Consider the following 25222-nt stretch of genomic DNA (forward strand, 5'->3'; position numbering starts at 1 on the left):
GGCCTGCACTTAAACACAATCGGCACTGACAAAATTACCATCTGCCAGCTGCAGAAGGCCACCTTACTGGGATCTGCTCACATTATTCGCCGATACATCACACAGTCCTAGACACTTGGGAATTGTCCGACGTGTGATCCAATTCAACAGCCAGCAGAGTGTCTGCTGTGGACTCATCTTCTTGTGTTTCAAATAATAATAATAATAATAATAATAATAATAATAATAATAATAATAATAATAATAATAATATTTATTACTCACCTCTACAAGGTACAACATAGCCAATACAGTGAAGTAGAACCAAACACTATTAAAATACAAATAACATACACACAGGTATAATGTAGGTTAAAATTCACAAGTTAAAATTGTGCAAAGAACAGAAAGCAGTGTGCCTGGCTCGACAGCAGTACGTGTGAGAAAGATCTTGGGAGTCCTCGTGGGCAACAAGTTAAACATGAGCCAACAATGCAATGCGGCAGCTAAAAAAGCCAATAGGATTTTGGCTTGCACAAATAGGAGTCTAGTGTCTAGATCCAGGGGAGTCATGCTATCCCTGTAGTCTGCCTTGGTCAGACCACACCTGGAATACTGTGTCCAATTCTGTGTGCTGCAATTTAAGGGAGATGTTGACAAGCTGGAATGTGTCCAGAGGACGGCAACTAATATGATCAGAGGTCTGGAGAACAAGCCCTATGAAGAGTGGCTTAAATTGCTGGGCATGTTTAGCCTGCAGAAGAGAAGGCTGAGAGGATAGATGACGAGGGCCAAGTATAAATATGTGAGAGGAAGTCATAGGGAGGAGGGAGCAAGCTTGTTTTCTGCTGCCCTGGAGACAAGGACGCGGAACAATGGCTTCAAACTATAGGAAAGGAGATTCCACCTGTCCTCTTGGAATGGGAATGGCTTGTGAAATAGGATCCCGTTGTAGATTTATGGTTCATATCAGACCTGTGTTTAGCACTAACTAATCCCAGCCTGCTTAATCTGGCATAGGTTAATGCTAATGGGAGTATGATTTCTGCATGGTGTCTTTTTTGAACAGCAAAAGAAATAGAAATTTTCAGGGATGACATAGTACCCCTTACCATTTTGCTGTCTCATATCCGAGTGAGACTGTGTTAACTAGAGCTGGCCCTGCGTATCTTGAAAGATCCTATTGGATCTGGTGTCTTTAGGGTATCTAAAGAGATTAGGCAAGCCCCCACATTAGTAGCCTTTAAGAAAGACCTGAAAACATGGCTCTTCCGTTGTGCTTTTGGAGAGTAATTACTACATACATCTTCTCTGTTGCTCTCCTCCAATATCTATCCTCTAGATTGCACCACTATTTTATGACCCTGTTCTTTGTGGTTTTTATTCTTATTTCTTTCTCACCCCGAGTTTTAACTTAAGTGTTCATGTGGCCCACCCTTGTTTTTATTGTTCTTCTGATTTTGCGTTGTAATGTATATTTTCATTTATTGTATTGTTCAATGTGTTATGATTTGTTGTTCTTTTATATTCTATTATATTGTATTGCTCTGGGCATGGCCCCATGTAAGCCGCCCCGAGTCCCCGTTGGGGAGATGGTGGCGGGGTATAAATAAAGTTTTTATTCTTATTCTTATTATTATCATCTACGGCCCATGTTTGCTTTAGGATCATAGGTAAAGGTTTTCCCCTGACGTTAAGTCCAGTCGTGACCAACTCTGGGGGTTGGTGCTCATCTCCATTTCTAAGCCGAAGAGCCGGTATTGTCCGTAGACACCTCCAAGGTCATGTGGCCGGCACGACTGCATGGAGCGCCGTTACCTTCCCACCGGAGCGGTACCTATTGATCTACTCACGTTGGCATGTTTTCAAACTGCTAGGTTGGCAGGAGCTGGGGCTAACAGCGGGCGCTCATTCCGCTCCCGGGATTTGAACCTGGCACCTTTTGGTCCGCAAGTTCAGGGGTGCTTTGAATGTGATTTTCCTTGTAGATTGAGTTGTAGTGGTTTGAATGTTGGTCAGGAGACCAGGGTATGAATTCCCATTCAGACATAGCAAGTCTCACTCTCTCGGCCTCAGAGACAAGTGATGGCAAACCTCCTCTGAACAAATCCTGGCAAGAAAACTCCATAACAAGCTTGCCTTAAGTCAGAAATCATTTCAAAGCACAAACCAGATGTATGATATACAGAAGGCCATGTGAATGCACACACATGCATTCCAGAAGGATTACGAGAAGCACAAAATTTATTTACAAGTGGTATGACTAAGTGCTTTCTTTACCATCTATGTTCTTCTTTTAAAAAGACCCAAGCAATCATCTGCCCCAGGACAGCTAATTCCTAAACCTTATGCAGGGGCACACTAGCGTGCTGTAATAAATAGATTTGAAAAAACAACACTTAACCTCCTGAGGGCCTTAGATAACCTTCCTGCTGTTTCTTCGCTCAGCAAGTGCTCTCTCTAAGCTTTGGAGTAGTTACAGGGAAATAACAAGAGCACAATACAGCTATATTTCAAAAGTAAAAAATACCAGGAGGGGATGGTGTTATGGGATGAGAGAATATGACGAGCAATTGCTTTTCATTATGCTTCAGAGAACATTTACAGAGGCATTTATCGATCTTAAGGATTTTTTCCATCTCACTATCTCCCCAAAAAGGTGAATAACCGACAGCTTGACGAGTAATTCTGTAAGTAATGCAATGAGTAAAAATAATGTACGCCTCGTTGGAACTGCAACAAGGAAAAGAATGAAATAAAAAGTAACTTTCACGGTTCTGCTTTTTGGGCCCTTTCACCGAACTCTAAAGTTCAGCAACAGCATGAGGGGCACTATAATCCATTGAGAGTGAATGCAAATAGAAATGCTGCTCCTTGGCATAGGGAGGAATTTAAAGTTGGAGGGATTCTCAGCACGGGGTCTGTGCTTGTGGAGAATGAGACATAGGAGGATAGACAGAAGCTGTTGACAATGGTGAGGCATTCAGGTGATGCCTGAGGACACAATGCCTGACCTATTGCTCTTGCCTTGAGCAATTTTATTTCCCTTTAGCTTCAGGAAAGGTTGGAACCATGGTCAGCAGCATTCCCATCCTTTCTGCAACTGTGTACAAGCCATTGCTCTAGGTCACAAGAGTCAAAGGCATGGCCAAATCCAGCTCATCACATCATTTTATGTGGCCTACGAAGTTTTTAATGCCAGGACAATGTAGTTATTTATACAGTCTTACCGACAGCCCTTTGAAGGCAACCACACGTTGATGTGGCCCTCAGTGAAAATGGGTTTGACACTCCTGCTCTAGGCTTACCTTCTTCCAGAGGGCTACTCACCCAAATAACTAATCACCTTAATGAACTCTGCATGCAAACAGTTTGGTTTACATTACCCTAGAAATACAAGAAACAAGAGGCTTTCCAAGCAAGAAAAATATCAACTGAAGTTTGCCAAAGCCCCGTTATTTGCTCAGCCGCTGTTCACCCTTCCAATAGCGTTCAATAAAAAGTGTTTTTCAAACTGTGTAGCTCAAGACAATGAGATTTACAGCTGCAAATGCTACATCAAAGCCATTATTAGGCCTTTCGTATCCCTTGTTTGTAACACTGTAGAGATGAATAAAAGAAGCCTGTAAATCGCAAATGCTTACAGCATTTTCCTTCTACTTCCACACTGGAGGAGCAAAGACTATTCCTGGAAGGCAAGGGTAGGGAATCTTTGTTCCTCCAGTTGTCTTGGACTTCAACTCTCTGAAGCCCCGAGTAGCACAGCCAATCAGAAGGGATTTGGGAAGTAGTGACTCAAAACATCTGGAGGGCCAGATATTCCACATGACTACATTTTGATCTGATAGTTGTTGGAGCATGAGCAAACTTGAAATTATAGAGGACATGGTTAGACACTGTTTGAAAAATGCAATCAATGTAAAAACTAGTTTTCTAACTTAGATTCACAAACCAAAGGCCACCAGCACCAGACAGCATATAAAGTATAAGACAGAGCACTGTGTGTTTAGCTGTTAAGAGAGCTTTTTATGTCTCCATTGGAAAATGGACTACCGGACTGGAGCAGATCAATAAAAGCAGTAAATGCTAGTCTAAACATTACAAAAATGAGGAAAACGCAAGACCTGTTTCCATTTATATCACATAAATTAAATTCTTAGAGGAAAGTCGTACAAGTTGAGCATCCCTTATCTGAAATTCCAAAATCCAAAGTACTCCATAATTGTCTACACAAGTAGCTGAGCGAGACAATTTTTTGCTGATAGTTTAGTGTACACAAGCTTTGTTCCATACACAAAAATATTTACAGTACTATGTAAAATTGTCTCCAGGCTATGTATTTATGTATTTATTTTATTTATATACTGCTCTTCTCCCCCAGGGGACATAGAGTGGTCTATGAAACATAAATAAATTTCGTGTTTAGACGTACTATCTCCAAGATATCTTATTATGGACATATATGCAAACTCAGGTATTCCAAACTCAAAGAATTAAAAAAAAAACCCAAACACTTCTGATCTCGGGAGGTTTGGATATGGGATACTTAATCTGTATCTTAACAGCATATAGGAAAATAATTTTTCATTCAAGAGAATTACAGTTACCAGACAAAGTATATAAATATATATATTTAAAAACATACACTTTGCATTTCTTATTTTACACGAATCTTGCTGTCAGCTCTCTATGTGCTGACAATCTCTGATAGAAAGTAACTCACATCATTACATATGCAACATTTCCATGCCAGGATCCATCTATCAAAAATAATGGTATTGGTTGGTTGAAGTTCCAAAATGTGCCATTATTGCTCATACGGAATTTTTAAGTTTTTCAGATATGACAGCTGTTTAAGCTCTTTCATATTCTTTGACTGCTGTTTGCAGAAACAAAATAATCAAAGCAAATGACAGGAAACTCTGTAAGCTACGTTCAGATAACTGCTATGTGTACATTATATTACATTTTTAATATATGTAATCTCCAGTTTACAACATCTGGTCATATTGTGTGGCAACATGTTCGGAGAATATCAAAAGAGGGCAGGCATCTATAGAAAGGGGAAGATTGTATCCTAGAGTATGGGAAAGTATTCTCACAAGGTCTGACCTTGCGGTGGATGATTTGGGAAGCAGAGGGGTTGACTAGATATTCCTGACTTTGCCCAAGAAAAATATTCCTGACTTTGCCCAAGAAACTGGCACTTCTATGTGTTATATTAACCAGTAGTATTTCATCTCTGACGTCTTTAATCATCACACAACAAAAAGCCAAGAGGGATAGCAATTCACAGTTTTAAATTCTTGAGCACTGACCACAAGCTTTCCGCTGAAGTCATTGAGGACAGAAAACTCGTACTTGCTAAAGTAACAACTCCCATCTAGGAAGTGAGAACTGGGGAACCATCATGAAATAAAATATAACCCTGGTGACAGAGAGAAGTCCCCCTATCCTGCAATCAGAAATCACTGAGCATCTAAGAAATTCTCTTTGGATTTTGAAAAATAACAGCAATAAAGAGCAATACAAAGGGTAAGAACTTCTTTGGGTTGCTCCTTCCCAAAGCTAGATCAATTTGGGATTGAAGATACAACAGAGGTGATCTCTCAATTGCAATTAAAAGATTGGGCGTGGGTTACAATTTCTCTCCCTTCCATTGCCAATTTTTTCCCGCCTACCTTAACCACTTTTAAGCATTCAGTGTGCATATTAATCATAATTAACATGAGCCATTTTCCAACATAATCAGTTTAACCAGCTTCGGGCTCTGATTTAAGAATCCTATTTAATGAAAGAATCTTCACTGTATTTAAGATCAATGCAGATGTAATGTTGAACTGTGGGGTCACGAGATCTGGTCCAGGAAGGGATGGGGAGCATACAATCTTCCAAGCCATTCAGTCTTTTAATTAGAGTTTGAAAGATCACTCCCATTATCTCTGCAACAGCACTTCGGGATAGACTTGTTGCAGCACAGCTGATTTATAAAACATGTTCGCTAAAAATAGATTGATCTTTAAAGTCTGCTGGGTAATCTGAAAGGCAAGAATCCACAAGCCACAGTAAAGAGTCAGTTGCTTTCTGTGCATGATGTCAGATTCCACCCAACGGCTGCATTTTTAGTCTTGGACTCTGCGCAAGTGGTTCTGATCCATTGCTGTGAAGAAGACGCACACACCGGCTGTGATGAGAACATGGACCCCTTCATAGAGGAGCTTTGGTGAAAAGACGCTCCAGATGAAGAGATGGTACCTCAAAGCTGTCACCAAGATTATGTACACCGCAACCGGGATGGAGCGCAGCAGCGCATAGCAGAAACAGCCGTGGCCCACTGCAGCAGGATTCCTGGTTGCAATACAAAAAAAAAACAGGCAAAAGAGAATCAGAGTATGCATTTATGCCCCCTTCTGTCATCTGCTAAACTTCTGTGTAGAAATCTAAGTGGCTTTAAATAGACTGCAACTTATAGCAACCCTGTGGATTTCATAGGGTTTTCTCAGACAAGGAATACTCAATGCTTAGTCAAGGTGGTTTTTTTCCTTTCCTCTGAAATACAGCCCACAGGACAGGGGTATTTGTTGGCAGTCTCCCATCCATGCCTGTTTAGGTTTTAAGATCAAAAATACTAGGGTTTGAAAATAGACTTAAAGAAATGAAAAACACCACTTTTTAAAAAAAATCATGCAAAGACCACTTTCCAGTGTTCCATCTTGCTCTCAAATAACTACAAAATGGCAATGGAGCTATGTAGAGCACACAAGGCTCAGTCTGTAAAGTCTTCTTGGACGTCTTCCTATCGATCAAAAAACTATGGTCAGACAGCAGAAAATGACGACAATCCCTGCACTTTCTAGGAAACCACATTACTGGGGCAGGGAAAGGCTTTCCCTCTGACCCAAATGTATATTTTAATGACTAGCTATGATTCCTGAGGTTCTCAAAGAACAACTCATATTTAGCAGTGTGTGGGCAAAATAAAATGTATAGAAAACCTTAATCACTCTCACATATCAGTGAGAATAGCTATATAGAGAGTACACTTGTACAATAACTGTATTTTTATTATCTGTATCTGAAAAGGGAAATGAAAGATTGTCAAACAAAGATCTCACAGCAGTGTTATTAGGCACTACACGATCAGAAATAGCAAGTTCATAGGAAACTTTGGAAGGATTTTCTTATAACAAGTTGACTAGTTAGAGTGTGGGTCTAAAAAGTTAATGTATACATTTTGATGAGGAAAAGAAAAGTTCAATTAAGAATCATTTGGAAAAAATTGAGGTCTTTCTTTGTTATTATTAAACATGCAAATTTGGGATTTACCGTAAACAATTTAATCAAAAACAATTTTGGAAACTTTCAAATACATTAAAGAACCTTTGGAGGGAGACTGTATCTGTGGTGACTGACAATGAGATATATAATAAAGATTACAAAAGGGTTGAGGATGAGAGAGAAGAAGGGTGTAGAGGAAATTACTATTATATTTTAAGGAATGAAAAACTAAGTAAACAATTTTTTAAGTGAGGACAGCTATCTTTTGATGGCTCCCACTCTCTAGTAACAGGATGGTAGCTCTAGATGGGCATCCATTTGTGGATCAAACGAGAAAATGAAATACAGAGTGGCTCTCATTTGAACTTTACCAATGTTTCATAAGCCCTTGATCAATTTGATTTTGAAATGGTGGACAGGGAAGGTCTTATAGTTCCCGTTTCCCTCCCTTAGCATCTTCTTCTATGTGTTTATGATGCTAATTCTGGACTGCAAGCTTGCAACCAACAATGAAATGCAATTTCAACCTACACTTGAAGCTTAGAATATCAAACAAAACAATTCTGATGGAGAAATCAGAGACATGAGCTTATCAAATCACCTTGGTGGTTCTGCATCAAACTCCTTTTCTGTTCATATTCTCCTTCTGACATTATAATGGGAGCTTATCACTTAATCAAGCCCTATCTCAGTCTTCTTCTACACTTACTTACTGGTTCTAAAATGGATTTAAATCTGGGAAGATCAGATGCTCTGTATTCTTTATCCTTCCACAACATTTAAAAATAGTAAAGAAATCATAACTGATATCTCCAAAACCAAGTTCTACTCAAGTAGAGGAGGGCATCCTACTGGTTTCCGTTGTTCAAGACAGAAGCAGAACTGGATGAAACCAGAAAAGGACAGAGCCCGCTCCAAGATTTAATAAAAGAATAAATGATGCAATGTTCCACATGATACTCAAGGCCAAATAGGAAGAGTCTAAAAAGAAACTACTGGGATTTTTTTTTATTGGCAGAGGAGTCTACACCTCATTGCATTTCATGGAAGCAGAAAGCTGTTTTTAACTGCCAAAAGGCAGCAAGCCCATCTTGCTTCATTAATAAAGACTAAACAGTCAAGCTTGTACTGACCTAAGCTGGCAGAAAGCCTAACCTATCCAGGCTTTGGCCATTTGGCTCCCTGCTTGCCATCAGGTCTTCTGCTAATTTGTTCTCCAAACACTGACAGAGTACAGGTCGCTCTCTTGATTTCTTTGACTTGGCAAGGAAACCTCTCCATACTCCTTCCCCAAATCACAGGTTCAAGATTATAGTTTTAAAGGAGCAAACTAGCTCACAACAGATTCAATGTATACCTCTACAGCTCATTACTGATTTTAGCTTGAAAATGTAAGGAGGAGACTGACTTCTTAGATTAATCTAATTTACACATTATAATTTACACATATGCCAACTAGCTCAAAGGCTAGCTGCATATGCATATATGTGTTCGAAGCCAATTAAGCAAAGAGCAATATAAAAGGGACACATAATTTCATTAAGTGTTCCCTTTCATCGTATTAGACCAATGTTTTGTCAGCTCTGATACATGTAGAATAGATTTGACTGCATTAAAACTGGAAGCACGTCACTGTTTGATGTTTTATTTCTCTAAAATATTTGTTAGCCACTACAGGCAAGTTACTAACACGATAGCTTCTATAAGTTAGTTCTTATACTGAATTTGTTTGTAAGTTAGAAAAGGTACACTTTTAAGTGTAACTCCATACATATATATGGGAGTATAGGAAGAGTTAACAGCCCTATGGCATGTTTAGCTGTCTGTACACCTGTTCAGAAGATTTCACCTCACTTTCTGTCCCTGTGATAATTGGATTTTGAAAAATTTGGCTTGTTGTGGAAACAAGGATTGATTTTTTTTAATCATGTCAGAAGCGACTTGAGAACATACTTCAAATCACTTCTGGTTTGAGAGAATTGGCCATCTACAGAGACATTGCCCAGGGGATGCCTGAATGTGTTACCATCCTGCTGAGAGGCTTCTCTCATGTCCTCACAAGCTAGAGCTGACAGACGGAAGCTCACCCCATCTTGCGGATTTGAACCAGCAACCTTCAGGTCAGCAACCTAACCTTCAGTTCAGCAGTCCAGCCAGAACAAGGATTTAACCCATTGTGCCACCTATAAGGATTGATGATCCTTGTTGAGATTGGATGATCCTGTGATATTGGACTGCACAGTTTTAATAGATTGGTTTTTAATATTTGATATGTTTTTAAAGGTTAGTTTTAATGTATATGTTTATTTGCTGAAGGTATGTTTGTACGGCATCGAATTGTTGATTTTCTCTAAGTCCCCAATGGGGTGAGAAGGGTGGGATATAAACATGGCAAATAAATAAAATAAATGATGGAAGCTTCAGTGGAGACACCTTTCCACTATGATAACTCTTTCAGGAGTGAATTTCCCTTCCAAGGGGTAGATTTCTCTAATTTCCTGTTGCCTCACCCCTGTTCTTAACTATGAAGTAATTTGTAAGTTGGATGTTTGCAACTTGGGGACTGCCTGTACATTGTTGCTGTTATGTACCTTCAAGCTGTTTCCAACTTATTGTGGATCAACCACAGGGTTTTCTTGGCAGCAGTTTTTCAGAGGGGGTTTACCCTTGCCTTCCTCTGAGAAAGGGTGACTTGCCCAAGGTCACACATTAGGTTTCTATAGATAAACGGGGCTTCAAACCCTGGAAGTCCCCTATATTTCTTTCAGGGAGTAGAGCCCAGAAGAAAGAAAAAAAAGATCCACTAAACTAAAGCAATGTTTCCTGCATGTTGTATTTTATAAGGCTTTTCTCCTCTCCATTGATAACCAGCTGATGAACCCGAGTCAGCTTCCATGGGCTAACATACGTGAGAAGCATTAATGGCATAATGAATGAGATCTTATGATTCTCTGGCGAGTGTTATGGGACTGTGACAACACACAGCCTCTGCATCCTGGGAGAAGATATTTATGCAGGCTTTGCTAGGAGAGGTGGGACTGTGTACTGCACCAAAAACAGCTTATTAAGTTTAATAAAGGACTGGAGTGGGCATGGGGGAGGGTGTGCAATGTGGAGCTGGTTTTGTAATGCGAAATGGCATTGGACACACACAGGCAATCTCCCCGGTGCCCAGTAGATGCCCGATAGGTCTGAAGAAATGAAATCGCAGTGTTTGGTAAACCAAATGATGCAGCCCTGAATATACTGGTCACTGGATTTAATGAGAAGCATATGAAAAAGGAAAGTTTGCTGTTGGGTTAAAAATAGATTCTTTTAATAGCCTGCAATGAAGTGAAGTGTCCAGTTCTATTTTCAATCAGGTGTCAAAGGGGGAAGATAGTCTCTGTAATCAGCAGCAGTTCAAAGCAGGAGCGTACTCCTTTATCCTCAGTATCAAGTGTTGCATGTAGGCTCTTTCCTACTCAAGTGTTGACAAAAATGCTAAGCAACTCAACTACGAACTACTAGAGGGTCTTCATTTCAACTTTTCAAAAGTCACTGGGGCTATACGAACCCATGGTTTGTAAAATGGAGACAACCACTAAGAACATAAAAGATTGCTTTAAGTATCATTGAGATAATCTGCATCCATTTACTAAATGAACAGTATTAATCACTCTTATAAATTATATAAATATTATAAATATCACAAACATTCTAAAGATAATCTTAACCTCTTCAGAAATATTATATTTCAGTGGGAGTAGCTATATATGCCTGCAGCATCAAAAACAACAAGGAAGTTATGAAGCATCTTAAAAGGTTAACAAGCTCTATTTGGCATATGCTTTTGTAGTTGCAGCCAACCATTTCAGTAGCAAGTGCAGTCTCCAGAAGCCTCTGCTAAAAACCTATGTTGCATAATATTTATACAAACTGTAAAGACAGTGTTTCAGTGTTGAGACTTTATGAAGCTATTGGCTGCTCTATGATCTACTAACACACATGCATATAACTGCTTCTAGAAAGCAGATGAAGACATGCACTAGAGATCAGGGAATGCATTACAATCATCATCACCAGGACTCAAGGTGGTATACAATTCAAAGGAGCAATGTAGTAAAAACAAAGTGAAAACTAAACATTAAAATAGAATTAAACTAAGCACAATATTAAAATATTTCAAATCTTTGATTAAAGAATAAAATGAAAATTTTAAAAATGCATATTTTTCCTCAGCATTTTGTAATGGAGCAAGCGGGCTCAAAGTAATTGGGCTCAAAGACGTTTGTCCCATCTCTGCAACCTTACTTCTTATCAGAGTTACTTTCATGCAGATTGTGTTAGGAGTACTGCTTAGCAGTCAGTGTAGTGCAGTGGTTCTCAACCTATGGGTCCCCAGGGGTTCTGGCCTACAACTCCCAGAAATCCCAGCCAGTTTACCAGCTGTTAGGATGTCTAGAGTTGAAAGCCAAAACATCTGGGGACCCACAGGTTGAGAACCACTGGCATTGGTCTATGACTCTAGATTCAAATTCTCGCTCAGTTGTGGAAAAGCACTGGTTAGCCTTGGACAAGTCACTCTCTCTCAATCATTTTGAGTCAAGAGGAAGACACTGACAAAAACCCCTCTGAATACACTTTGCCAAGAAACCTCTGTGGTAGGTTTTACCTCAGGGTCATCATAACACAGAAATGATTTGAAGTCACACAACAACAAAAACCTAAATTTGTGAGCATTTCCCATAAAGTATTTTTATAGAATTCAGTGGGACAGGATTGATTTGTCCCCTTTGCCAAAAAAAAATTACAGTCTTGAGAAACTGAAAACAGAGGGAGTCATTCCGGAAAGAAACAGAAACCTCTGGTTGTTTCTAATATGAAGTGAGCTTTCCTAGCCTTTCCCTTCTCCTGCAGCTGCAAAATGCATGCAGAGAAGATTGGCCTATCTCGGTCAACCCTGCATGGTCCATGCCTAATAGTGAGAAGAGGTGTAGCAAATGCCCTTGGCAGCTAGAAAAAATTAAGCAGAGGGTTGTCTGCAAGTATTGGAAATGGGGTTCCACACTTCTGCTGCAAAAAAAAGCAATGTGAAAAAATACCCAGCCACTCTATTTTGTTGTCTTGCATTCTAAATTGGAGAAAGATAGTGAGTGTTTAAGCAATCTATAAATTCATGCTATTAGAGGTATGGGGCTCTTTAGGGAACGTTATTACACATATGGAGCAAACTGAGCCACAGATATTTGAGAGGGGGGCCTTTTAGAACTACACAGTAACACAATAAAGCACCCTTTTGAACCAACATTTTTCCTTTTTGACTGGCTATCCATGAGTGTGAGTATAAAAACCACAAGTGAATGTAAAAAGACTAAATAACAAAAGGAATAAAAGATGTGGGAGGAAAAATTGCTATTTGTGACACCCCCAGGATGGCCTTTCAAAAAAACAGAAAAGCAAAAAAAAGAAAGCAAGGAAAGAAAGAAGAAAGGAAGGAAAGAAGGGGAAGAGAGAAGAAAGGGAGGGCGAAGAGCAAGGCGCAAGATACTCCAGGGCTCTTGGGCCCCACCTTACTTGTCAACAAGCCTCTTTTTAAAGAGGAGGTACATTTTAAAAATGTAATACTGTATTAAGGATTCCTATGCCTAATTCCTTCCTATGCCCAATTCCTTTCCACACCAAATTCATGAAGCGATAAAATAACCTATTTTCTGGTCACTATTGTAGCCTCTCTTTCAAGATTCCAAAGGACAGAGGAATTATTTTTTTACAAACTGCATGTATCCTGTTTGACTGTTAACCTCTGGAAATCTACCCATTTGATATAGAAGTGCCTGGATCTTGTTTTGGGCCCTGAACAGGATGAAAGAAGGGAATCTGACAGTGTGGTCGCTCTGGGTGCTCTGTTTGTCTATAGAAGTTCATTGTGGGTGAAAGGAGGGATCATTACCCAGTGCCAAAACCAATGGAAGCAGAAAAGAAGTGGGGAAAAGAGATTATATATCAGCGTTGCACAGAGTAAGTGGCTTGCTTTTCCTTGTGGGCCTGGTTGCCACCTTAAGACTCTCTCTGTTCTTGGTAAGATATGGCTTCTGGTTTCCACTGGTGACATTTATGCAAATTCTACAAAACATTTAAAAACATACAGATCTGTATATTTCAAATAAAGAGGTAGTTTATAAACATAAGCCAAATGTTTAGTAAAGCCATTTGCCGCTATTCCTAGCACTAGGTTAAATAACAATACACAGTAAGATGAACAAAATCCAATACACAGTAAGATGAACAGCATGTTGTTGGTCGTCTTGAAGGCTTCTTGTACATGCTTTATCACTCATTCTTAAGACTGAAAGTGAAGATGCAAAAACAGAATGCCAAACAGGTAAATGACTCTGGAGTCCACGTTCTAAAAAAAAGATACAGTGTGCCAGTTTTTTTTGACAGAAAACAGACCCTCTATCCCTAGGAGTACAAAAACGGCAGCCATTAATCCCTACTAATACGGGTATGGAAATGAGCAAGTGACCAGACACTGACTTAACACTGTTTAATTAAATGCTTGGCTTCTGCCTTCCTCATTAACACAGTCAGGTTTCAAATGCACTCTGGGGAGTCAAAGTGACAGTTTTAAGAGCACTCAGGGTGGTAGAAATAAAACTGTCACTTTCCTTTCAGCATTTAATCGAAATTCCAGCTGCGTTACAGAGAAGGGAAGGAATCAAAATGCCTAACAGGATCATGTTAAATCTTTCTCTAGTAACGAATCTATTTTCATGTAACTTAATGCAGAACCCTGCTTCTTTTCCACTGTTTGATTGCCTTTAATTTTTGTATTTCTCTTTCTTATGTGCATGTGTGTATTCACACATGCAAATACACAAACACACACACGTTAATTAGCAATTAGGTGTTTCAGAATTTGAGAATGACAAACATTCCAGCATCGGTGTTAATTCTGCAGTCCCTGAAAGACTTGAACAAGCTGGTTATGCCAATACAGAGAAGGGCCTTCAACACAACAGGGGATTTTTTAAATAGAGAATAATTTTTCCTGTGATATTTCAAAGGCAAATGGAACACTTGCATGATTAAATGGAGAATCTTTTTTAGAAATCTGAACAATATTTGCAACTGAACAGTTGGTGAGTTTAGTCAGGCAGCCCAGGCAGCATATTTGCCTTTCTGGTGTAATGTAATTAATATTTTGCTGTATCCTCGGGTGATCATTCTGAGTTGTAAACTTGAAATAGAAAGTATATTTTTAAACAAAGAGTGTTAAAGGCAATTTCTAGTCACAACTGGAACAGTTCCAGGGAATTCATATGTCGTAAGCAGTGACTTACCATTCACTAAATGATTCAGAAGCCTACTCTAATTGGGCCCATGCTAGTAAAGTCAGTGTGGTGTAGTGGATTCAATGCTGAATTAGGGGAGTGGGGGACTGGAGTTCAAATCTCTCAGCCATGGAAGCCCACTAGACAGTCTTGGACAAGTCATACTCTCTCAGCCTCAGAGGAAAGCAAGGGCAAACCTCTTTCAAACAAATCCTGCCAAGATAACCCTGTAAAGCAGTGGTTCTCAACCTGTGGGTCCCCAGATGTTTTGGTCTTCAACTCCCAGAAATCTTAACAGTTAGTAAACTGGCTGGGATTTCTGGGAGTTGTAGGCCAAAACACTTGAGGACCCAGAGGTTGAGAACCACTGCTGTAAAGGGTCGCCTTAGGGTCAGCCTAATTCAGAAATGACTTGAAGGTGCACAACAACAACAAACTCTAGTTAGTACTGGCAATTGTTTCCTTCCCAACTGCCACTGCCCTGTCCTTGGTAGGACAGAAGAAGAAGTACTATCTGTTGGACATGATCCTGTTCCACACTGCCACCCTCTTTCTCTTTTGTGTCACATCTTAATTAGATGGTTAGACTTAGTTCCCATCCTTAGGGATGGAGAACTTTTGTTTTTATTTGGTCTTTTCTTTGTAAAGTGCCATGTACCATATTGGTACTTTATCTATATGAAAGTCGAAGCATCTATGTATGGTTGTCTGTTTGTACCACAAAGGCAGTTGATGAGTAAAGTGGTCCTCTGTGATGTCACTGAATTGGCTGTTGCTAGGCAAAGGACTGGCTGTTGCCCTCTGTAATGTCACGGAGAAATAAAAGTGATATGTGTATGAGGGGAAGGGAGGGAGGAAGGAAAGAAATAAAGAGAAGAAGGGAAATAAAGGAAATCAGAAGCAAGGAGGAGGGAGGGAGGAAGAGAAAGAGGGCATGAAAGCAGGAGACAGTGATTCTTCTGATGCCCGGGCAACGCTGGGAATGTACGCTAGTAAATAAATGATGCTGATGAGACTAATATTCAAAATTCGGCCAAATACTGAGAATTTCTCTTATTTTTGCTTCAAAACTTTCCAATTTTTATTTGACCAAATCATTTCTTACCAGCAGATTTGCTAGTGGGAGATTATGATATGGATGCAGTGACCATCCTTAATTGATGGGGAATAGGTGCTAAAGTCACATTGGGAGCCCCAGTTATCACATACCTACTGCTGGAGCTCTTAGAATAAATCCAAAGCCACCAGCTTTGGATTTCTGGAAATAACGAAGTTTTGATATAGGGGAGGGAGAACGTTGAAAGATTTGCTGCAATTGCTGTGATCACTAATAAAAATCACACTGTATCAAAGCCTCTATATAAAGATCTACAAGCCAAAATTTGAACTTGCCAGCCACTATCCCCACAAACTTTCCAAAAGGATGGACAGAATGGCTGGTGAAGCACAGCTACTTAAAAGTTTCTCTGAAACCTTCAGGCAACTCCTTCTCCCATCCATCCATCTTGTTAATTTTATGTTATTACATTTTATCCTGACTTTCTGCTAAAAACTGTGCTCAAGGCAGTTAACAACATGTCTACATCAAATTAAACAATACAACCATTAAAACTGAATTTGTCTTCAGACCTTTCCTAAAAGCAATGATGCAGAAATGGCCTTGAAACTTAGAAGAATACAAAAGGAAGTCTTTCCTACATGCCTATCCAGCAGACGACCACCGAGGATGCTATACTCAAGAGGGTCTCTCTTATAACCTTACTATACAGGAGAAAGGCATATATAAAGAGAAAGGTACACATAATGGAACCAAACTCCTTATAGCAATCAAGGCTGGAACTATCACCTTGAATTGAAGCCCAAAAATAACAGACAAGTCGGAAATTGGCAGACAGACACTGATGTAGGGGTAGGAGCCAGAGGTTAAGACAGTGGCTGACACCTTTAGAGAAAATGGCATGAAGAAGTCTAGGATACTCTGTCACATTTAATGAATTGCAACGGTACCTTGGTACACAGCCCAAACTCCCCCGAGAGCTCTGCAGGCAGCAAGCTACCTTTTATTGTTTCTCTTCCAAAATGAGAAACCCAGGACAAGCTTTCAAATACCTCCAAGAGGAGCCTGGAGCATAGTTAATACCAGAGTTTGGGAAACTTCCATTTGAATTACAACTCCTGGATCAACATGGCTGCTCACCAAGAAGGCTTGGAGACTCTGGGAACTGTAGTCCAAAAAAGGTATTTTTCCCAGGTTCTGGTTAATGCATCACTGTCCATCAAGTCATTTTGAATAATATGCAAAAAAAAGCATTGAAAAACCAAACATTTCTTAACATAAATACAACAGTTATAGTCAACAATTCCCCTTTCCCCTGTAAGCTGCTTGAAACAAGTATAAAATAGATTTAAGTTTAAAAAGACAAGGTATACATAAACTGACTACGTAAATAGATTTCACATCTTTTGCAAAAGGAAAAAAATCTTCCAGAAAGAGCAAAGTTGGACTTTGTTCTACAGACTTTAGTAACAGCTCTGCACAAAACTTGGAAAAGTTACTTTGTCTGAGTACAGATGAAAATCCCTTTCCTAGCAGAAGTTCTCAAGTGAGAAATGTCCCTCCTGAGATATTCCATACAATTCATGTAGAGAATGATGTGTCAAAGGAAATTCCACTTTAGAGAGATGGTATTGGCTTGGGATGACTTTTCAATGCAAGATATTGGAATTAACCCCTCACAATGCAAAGATGCAACAAACGGGATTTACATTTCTTCCACACACACACACAAACACACACACACACACACACACACACACACACACACATATATATATATATATTCCATCTAACCTTAAAATTGGCATTTTGGGGGAAATGCTATGATGTCCTTTAATACCACTGCCAGTCTTCTGAAATTTTGGAATTTGTATTTTGATGGGGTATTTTGAATTCTCTATCAGGTCTATTTTGTTCCCGATCTTGGTAGTTCAACAGAACATGGACTATAATGTTTAGCACATAGGGAATACAAAGTTAAACATTCATGAGTATTCATAAGTCAAAATCAGTTTAAAAAGTATTACCTGTGAACTTCAGAACTCAAATAGCACAGCAAATGAATGGCCCACAGCAAAGGTCCTGAGTACGTTGCAAATCCTGTTAGGAAGATTGCTGGAATTTCTACATAGTTCTCGAGCCCAACAAAACCAGCTGAAACGTCTACAGAGGCAATGCTGTTTGAATTACCCTGGAAAAGAAATACTGAGTAAGTGATATGCCATCTATATGCTTAAGTGACACTAGCATGCATGGCAAAGGTCTCCATCATTAATTACAAGTTGTAATAGGCAGTTAGTGTAATGTAACCCTATTAACATGCAAAAAAACTGTCTAACTCTCTGATCTTTAGCATGATGGCATATAACATCAAGAGATCTGGCAGTAATTTTTAGAAGGGAAAATATACCTGCAAAGGACAGAGGAGAGGACAACTGACTAGCCACACAGCATTGCAAGAGATAAGATATAACTCTTTCTCACAGGCATCTCAATCTAATTCCAATCACTATCTCTTATACATCAGAAAAAAAACCCATGTATGCTTTCCCCTGCAGGTTAAATAGCAGTATGAAGGCAAAGCTGGATCCAATTTCTCCTAAAAGTGCACCTTCAAGAATTCTTTTGTTATACAAGTACACTTCCTTTGCCCTGGTTCATAAATGAAAAATAATATAAAAGGAGGTGACTCAACCAAAGTCCCTATTGCTATTGGGAACTATGTTGGGAACTATGGGGTTAAAAAAGCAGTCAGTGATGGTATCAAACATAAAAAATGTGTTTATTTTATTTTTTAGTTTTTACTATATAAATATTTAAGTTACTTGAAGCTTTGTGCTCTCCGTTTGTTTTTCTGATTTAGAACACAGAATACCTTGAGGTAAATGAACATTTTAAATATTGAAGCTATACCCCATGAATTCCATTTCCAGAAGCATGTCACTTTCATACAAGTTCCTATCCTGCAAAAAAAGCTACATACAAAGTTTGCCTCAAGAGAAGACAAAACACCAAGAGGAAAAAATTGTACAGAAGCAGCTGTCTTACAAGATCTGTCTGCTTGAACAGCAGGCAGGTCTTCCTGGCCAGACAAATGATTTCTTTTGTTCATGATAAATTTTTGAATACGCATCAGAAATAAAATGAACAGAACAGTAAAGTTTAATGAGATCTCGGTTCTACAACAAGAGGTAGACTGAAACAGGCTAAAAGAAAAGCAATAAAAGTGCTTGTCATGTTCCTTTAAGAGTTGGTTCATAAACTACTCCAGTGAGTACGGTTTATGCATAGTGGAGCATGACAGCAAATGTCTTGTATGTGTATATAGATGCATAACAAAAGGTCTTGCCAGGATCTTGAGTCCTGCCATGCTTTATTTTACTTTATTTTTAAAAGATTATTGTATTTGCTATGTCTAAGCGGATATTCAATGATGGGTGATGGATACTGGATGATTGTGCTTTCAGCCATGATTGTATATCTGGACTGATGGGACATGCCACATTCTCTAATAACTTACAATTATTTAGCTGGTAGATTTATTACCAGCTTCATAAGGGAATGAAGACTACAACCAGAAACTGCAAGGTCCTTCACATGACAGAATTAGTACAAACAGGAAGGAGGGACAACTCCTGGGATGTTTTGAATAATTGACAAATGGTGCTAAAGCTGACATTTTAAGCAGGGGTTAAAGCAGGGGTTTTTGTGGGGGGTTTTTTGGCCTGAAAAATCATACATTAGGGAGGGGAAGCCTGAGGGCTTTGGAGGGCTGTACATAGAGATCTTTAGGGATATATGCGGCATGTAGACTTGGATTTGTCTGCCCTTGCCACAGAGCATTTGTTCCTGATAAGACATACAATATTGGGCTGGAAGGACATTACGCCTAGCTTGGCAAGACACCGCTTCTGATGTTACTACATTCACAGGCCACATGGTAGACATGGGATACTTTACTACAAGTCAGAAAATCCAGATAGTGCTCCCCATGAAAGCAAAAAACACTAAAAATAAGCTAAACAAGTGGATAATCTGCAATTCTTCATCTAATCTTACTTTGGCAAATCTGCAACCTAATATGAGCTCACCTCACTATCAAATGTGATTTCCCCAGTATGAATTAGTGACCATGGCACTAATGCAAAGCACTGACAAATAATTCTGAGTCTTCTACAGGCTGCTTTAACATTAACCATACGTTAAACCCAAAATGGGAATCAAAACATCTCTCTATACAGAAAGAGAGGCTTCCATACTTTGTAAGGAAGACACAGCACACATTCATGTCGACACTGCTCAATTCTTAAGTTCTAAGAGAAAATTCAACTAGTTTTATTTAATAGTATTCCAAAAATAGCATTCCCAAGGCTTTTAAAAGTTTCAGGTTTCTGTTACAGGGCTGATCACATGAATGATCTTCTAAAACAGATTGCCTGTTAATCCCTTGAGTTCCTTTTAATGCAAACACAAGAGAAGAAAGCTTAATTACTTCTGTGGGGTGGGCTAGTGCATGCACTTATGTCAATAATGAAGGAATACCGAAAGGATTTATTTGCACCAGTCTGTTCATAGAAACCAGGGCATATTTCAAAGCACTCAAAGTGAATATAAAAACCATAAGAACTGCTAATCCCAGAGCAGATATCTGAAATACTTCTCAAGATGTGTGTTCGTTGGAAGCTGTTCTGAGTGTCTTGAGGGGTTAATGGGTGAGAGGGATTTTCATTTCTACAAAAGAATGGTCTCCCAGTGTATATATTTTTATTTAACCATTTATCTCTTTGCATATTGGATGCATTTTGCCAGCACTACAATTAATCTTTGAAAATAACTCAACCTGTGCCCCCCCCAAAAAAATTCATTTAGCCTAGTAAATGTAATCCACTAATGTCAGTCCTGAAGATTCCTGGTAATTGATTTGAGGTGCTGAAAACCACCTAAGAAGAAGCTACATCTGTTTCCTTCCAGACAAAGAATTAAGATAATGTTCTTCTCTGGATGGGTAACACTTTTGAAAGTCAAATATGGAGCATAGCAAAACTGTTGGATCTAGTGCATACTCTTTAATAACTTTCAACTAATGGGACTTCTTATGAGTTTCAATTAAACTATCAAATGTATTGATACTATCATGGGATTTTCCTAGCAAATATCACTCAGGGTACGTTAGCCATTTTCTTCCTCTTATGCTGGGAGGATATACCTTGCCAAAGATCACCCAGTGGGCTCCCATAGTTGAGCAGGGATTTGAATCCTGGTTTTCTAAAGTTCTAGTCCTACATTATATCACAGTGATTACTGCTATACATTCAAAATGGACCTCTCCTTGAAGACGGCTGGTCAACTACAGATGGTGCAAAATGCGGCAACCCGTTGTCCAACAAACACTTTTAAACCTAAAATATAAGACACAGACTAACAACCAACTAGTCCTCCAATTTGTTTACATGCCCAGTTTAAGGTGCAGCATCGTATCTTTCAAAATCAAAATTAGGGCCATGATGTCTATAGGTTTGCCTCTTCCTGTATTCCATGCCTGAAATATATTCTCTCTCGCAAAAGGTATGTGGGCTCTAAAGAGTAATCACAGAACTGTCTGAAATTTATGATTTCGAAAATAAATTGTTAGATTCTAAAATATAACGGAAACCAACAATGTTCCCCTTATATTTTAGAATCTCACAATTTATTTGAAATTCTAAAATCTCAAGTAAATTATGTCAGCCCTCCATATTTGCAGGTTTAGCTTTTGAGGATTTGATTATTCCCAGATTTAACAAACATTTCCCTGCTCTTCCTTTGCAATGTCATGGGGAAAACTAGAAAAGACACCACTTTCAATAATTCTCAAGGAGATTTTTTTTGATGTATAAGAACTTAAGACTTTTTCCCCAATTCAAGTCATATTGAATCATATTCTCCTGATCAGGGAACTAACTCTATGAGACATTCTGCCTAAAAATTGGTTTATATATCAGTAAGGAGGGGTGAATGGTATTAAGGTAACAGAGGTGTAGAAAGAATGCCAATTAAATTGTAGGACCTGCCTATCTATCTATCTATCTATCTATCTATCTATCTCCAAACTCCATTCTAAAGGCTTTCTTTAATTGTCTTCTGCCAAAGGACAACAACACTTAAAGAAATAATTTTCCTTGGAAAGACACAATGTCTTCTGTTTACCTGAAAAAAGAAGAAAGCTTGACCAAACCAATAGTGCATTATAGTAACTTGAGCAGCATCAAACTCCAGTGGCTTCCAAACATACTTCATCATCATGGCTTGGAAGAGCAGACAAAAGACTAAAACTGGCAAGTTGTGAGGCCTCAACAGGAGTGCTGCAAGCAACACCAGCCCACTGTATATTTCCCACAAACCAGTAAACTTGGTTTTTGTGTCCGCAGAAAGAACCTGAGATTTGAGCAAGTCTTTGGTGCCTGTGAAGATGATGCCAAGAACGAAGATGTAAACGAACCGTGCTTCAATTATGCCTCTAAAAAGAAAGAAGAAAAAGGATGGAATAAATTCAGGATCATGGCTAATCCAAGCCCCTATCTTTGTTGGAATACATATCTATGATGGGCTGGGAGAAAGTCTACTTAAGGCAGTGGTTCTCAACCTGTGAATCCCCAGGTGTTTTGGCCTACAACTCCCAGCCAGTTTACCAGCTGTTAAAATTTCTGGGAGTTGAAGACCAAAAAATCTGGGGACCCACAGGTTGAGAACCACTGACCTAAGGTATTCCTACAAAGGAAGGTGAGGCACTAGGCTTGTAATGTCATAATTAATGGTGGAATATATTTTATTTCTATTTTGTCTAAAAATTTCTTAATTGAAATGATTGAAATAAATTGTAACATGCACAGAAAAATTCTTGGAGGCCAGTAAGTGCAGGGTTCAGCCACAACTCACCATCAATGGAGAACTCTTGCTTTTGGTAGAGTTGCTAAGGTTTTTTAAGTTGGTTCCAGGGGTATTTAAGACCATACGAATAGTACCACAATTATATATGCATAGTCATTTCCTGTTTATTTAATGGGCTAGGGATTGTGCACTGTGAAAAACTGAAAACTACTGAAAGATGAAATCCTATGTTTTTATTTTAATTCAGTTGTATTTCATATTTAATATTTTATTTTAATACATGATGAAAGAGCAGACCATGTGTCAAACACAGGCAATCCCCGAGTAACAAACATCTGACCTACATCCAACTCATTCTTAAGAACGGCGTTGACGCAACAAGGAGTGAGAGGAAATCTATCCCAGGAAAGGGAAATCAACTCCTGGAAGAGTTATTATCATGGGGAAAAGGGATCTCCACTAAAGCTTTATAACCAGTCCTTGTTTCCACAGCAAACCATTTTTTTGAAATTCAATTCAAAAATTCAATTTTCAAGGACAAAAAGTAAAGGGAAATCTTCTTAACAGAGGCACAGACATCAAAACAAACACCACAGGGATGGTAGCCCTTCCCTATGACATTCAAAATGGGGAGGGGAGGGAATTGGTTGAAGTTACACTTAAAAATGTACCTGCTCCAACATACAGTTCAACTTAAGAACAAACCTTCAGAACTATCTTGTCTTTAACCCAGGGACTGCTTGTATCTGTGTACTGGGTATGACTAAATGGTCATAAAAAGTGGGGGATGATTGTAAATAGGAAACAAATATTGAGTTGTAATTCGAATTTACAATATCATAATCGACTATTTGTCAGGCATTATTTATTCATAAATACATAGGACCCTTGTTTGCATTCAGAAACACAAGTACTTAAACTAAAAGGTAGGAATTTACTTTTTCCCTTATGTGATTTTGCGGTCTGTCATCATTTTCTACTCATGAGGAACGGAACCCTCTACCACCATACCATTCTGAAAGCACCATATGACTGGTAATTGCGATTTATTAACATCCAACAAGATAAATCTCTGGGCATTTTCTAGGTCCTCCAGTACAACTCTATGGTATTCTTTGGCCAGAAGGCCTTAATTTCTATAGGATTTACTATTAGTCATGGTCATTAATATCCACATGAAGTGTAGAAACATATCCCCATTGGATATGGGAACCATACTGTACTTGATATTACGTGAATTGAGAAGTGAAGCAAGATTGAGCTAGCAATTTTCCACAAGAAACAAATCCGTCTTAGAAACCTTGGAGAGCTGCTGCCAATCAGACTTAGCTATACTAGTCTGGATTGACCTATTGCCACAATTTCTAATCTAAACTTTTCTTTTAAAATAGGCATTCACCATTATTGTTTCAAGAATTTTAGCAAGATGCTACAAAAAATCCTGAAATATCTGGTGATGTCATTTTACCCATTCTTTTAGCTGTACAGCTTTAGAACACAATGTGTGAAGAAAGATGAACTAGAAACAAGTATGTTCAACTACAATTGTAAATTAAAATATTCAAGGTGAAAACTACTAAAGAATTTTAAGTATATATGAAAAAATAAGTTGGACAAAATACACAGAATACAAGGCACATGGCGCCATGTCCTCATTGTTTCCTTTGTCCAGTGCTACTTTCACAGGCAGAAAAGATCCTTCTCTCCCAGTCTCTCCAGACATAGCTTTCAAGAAGGATGTGACATTGAAAGCATTCAGACCCCTGTTAAACTCCTTCAAATGCCTCAAGGGAGAAAATAGAACATGAACAAGAATCTGCAAATTCCACCATTCACATGCCTTTCGAACATCAGCATGAACTGGACCTTGACCACAACAAACCAACATCAAAGACCTGGTATTCAATAACTTACTGCTACTTGAGGAATTGCATCTTCTATGAGAATTAGGGCAGGGAACTATGACAGAATCTGGAGCTTTAAACCACTTTGTGTCCAGTCATCACCCCCCAAAATTCACTCTACTTTGTACAGCTGCTTTCAAACTTTCTTGTTTTTGTGTGCCTTCAAGTTGTTTCCAACTTATGGAAAACTTAGCATAGCATTCTTTCTGACAAGATTGTTAAGGAGAAGTTTGCCATTGCCTTCTGATATGCAGGGGGGGGGGTCCTGCATCATTTCATCTGTTTGAAGAAATCTGCAGCTCTGCTTTGGAAGCCACAGCACATTATAGTCACAACAAAAACTCTTCTTGCTTGGCAGTCCCACTGTCCCCAAAAAACTGAAAGTAGGATCTACAGTTCATTGAAAACTCTCCTTCTGCATGAGCTATCTCACTTGAGGAAACTGAGCAAAGTTTCAGCAAAGTTTGTCCATATCTATTGATTTGCTTATAAAGAATCGTGATTCACAGAGAGGAAATAATTATGTAACTGTAAAGCAGGAGAGCAAACCTGCTTTAGGTGGACTACAACTTCAACATTGTCTCCATGCAGTTTCTATTCAAGTACTTCTTTTGATTTGAGGTCCTTCCTCTCAGGTCTATGGTTTTATTTTGCTGTTAATTTTTTGAAAGACTCCAATTCATTGACTGCAGAGGTGGAGGAACTGTGGCCCTCCAAATATCGTCCCAGCAGACCTAGCCGACACAGCTAATGGTGAAGTATGGCATGAGTTGTTGGGTCAACAAAATCTGAAAAGGAGCCACAGTTTAGTTATCTCCAAT

The 25222-nt window shown here is 38.9% G+C and overlaps 1 protein-coding gene across 3 annotated transcripts in view; it reads right to left on the bottom strand.

The window, feature by feature from the left end:
• Window positions 1–232: 232 nt before the first annotated feature.
• Window positions 233–25222, bottom strand: part of pigg (phosphatidylinositol glycan anchor biosynthesis class G (EMM blood group)) — a 68446-nt gene continuing 43456 nt past the window's right edge. For 2 of the 3 annotated variants that reach the window (XM_008114574.3, XM_062971539.1), the window contains 3 exons: window positions 21817–22126; window positions 17658–17821; window positions 233–6327 (listed from right to left, as the gene is read on the bottom strand). In XM_008114574.3, coding sequence (XP_008112781.2) covers window positions 6102–6327; window positions 17658–17821; window positions 21817–22126 — 700 coding nt within the window. In that variant the 3' untranslated portion in view covers window positions 233–6101. Of the gene's footprint in view, window positions 6328–17657; window positions 17822–21816; window positions 22127–25222 lie in introns of those variants that run through there. The other variant, XM_008114576.3, reaches the window with a different exon arrangement.

Source organism: Anolis carolinensis, chromosome 2 (assembly GCF_035594765.1).
Source record: "Anolis carolinensis isolate JA03-04 chromosome 2, rAnoCar3.1.pri, whole genome shotgun sequence".
In the NCBI taxonomy this organism is placed as follows: Eukaryota; Metazoa; Chordata; class Lepidosauria; order Squamata; family Dactyloidae; genus Anolis; species Anolis carolinensis.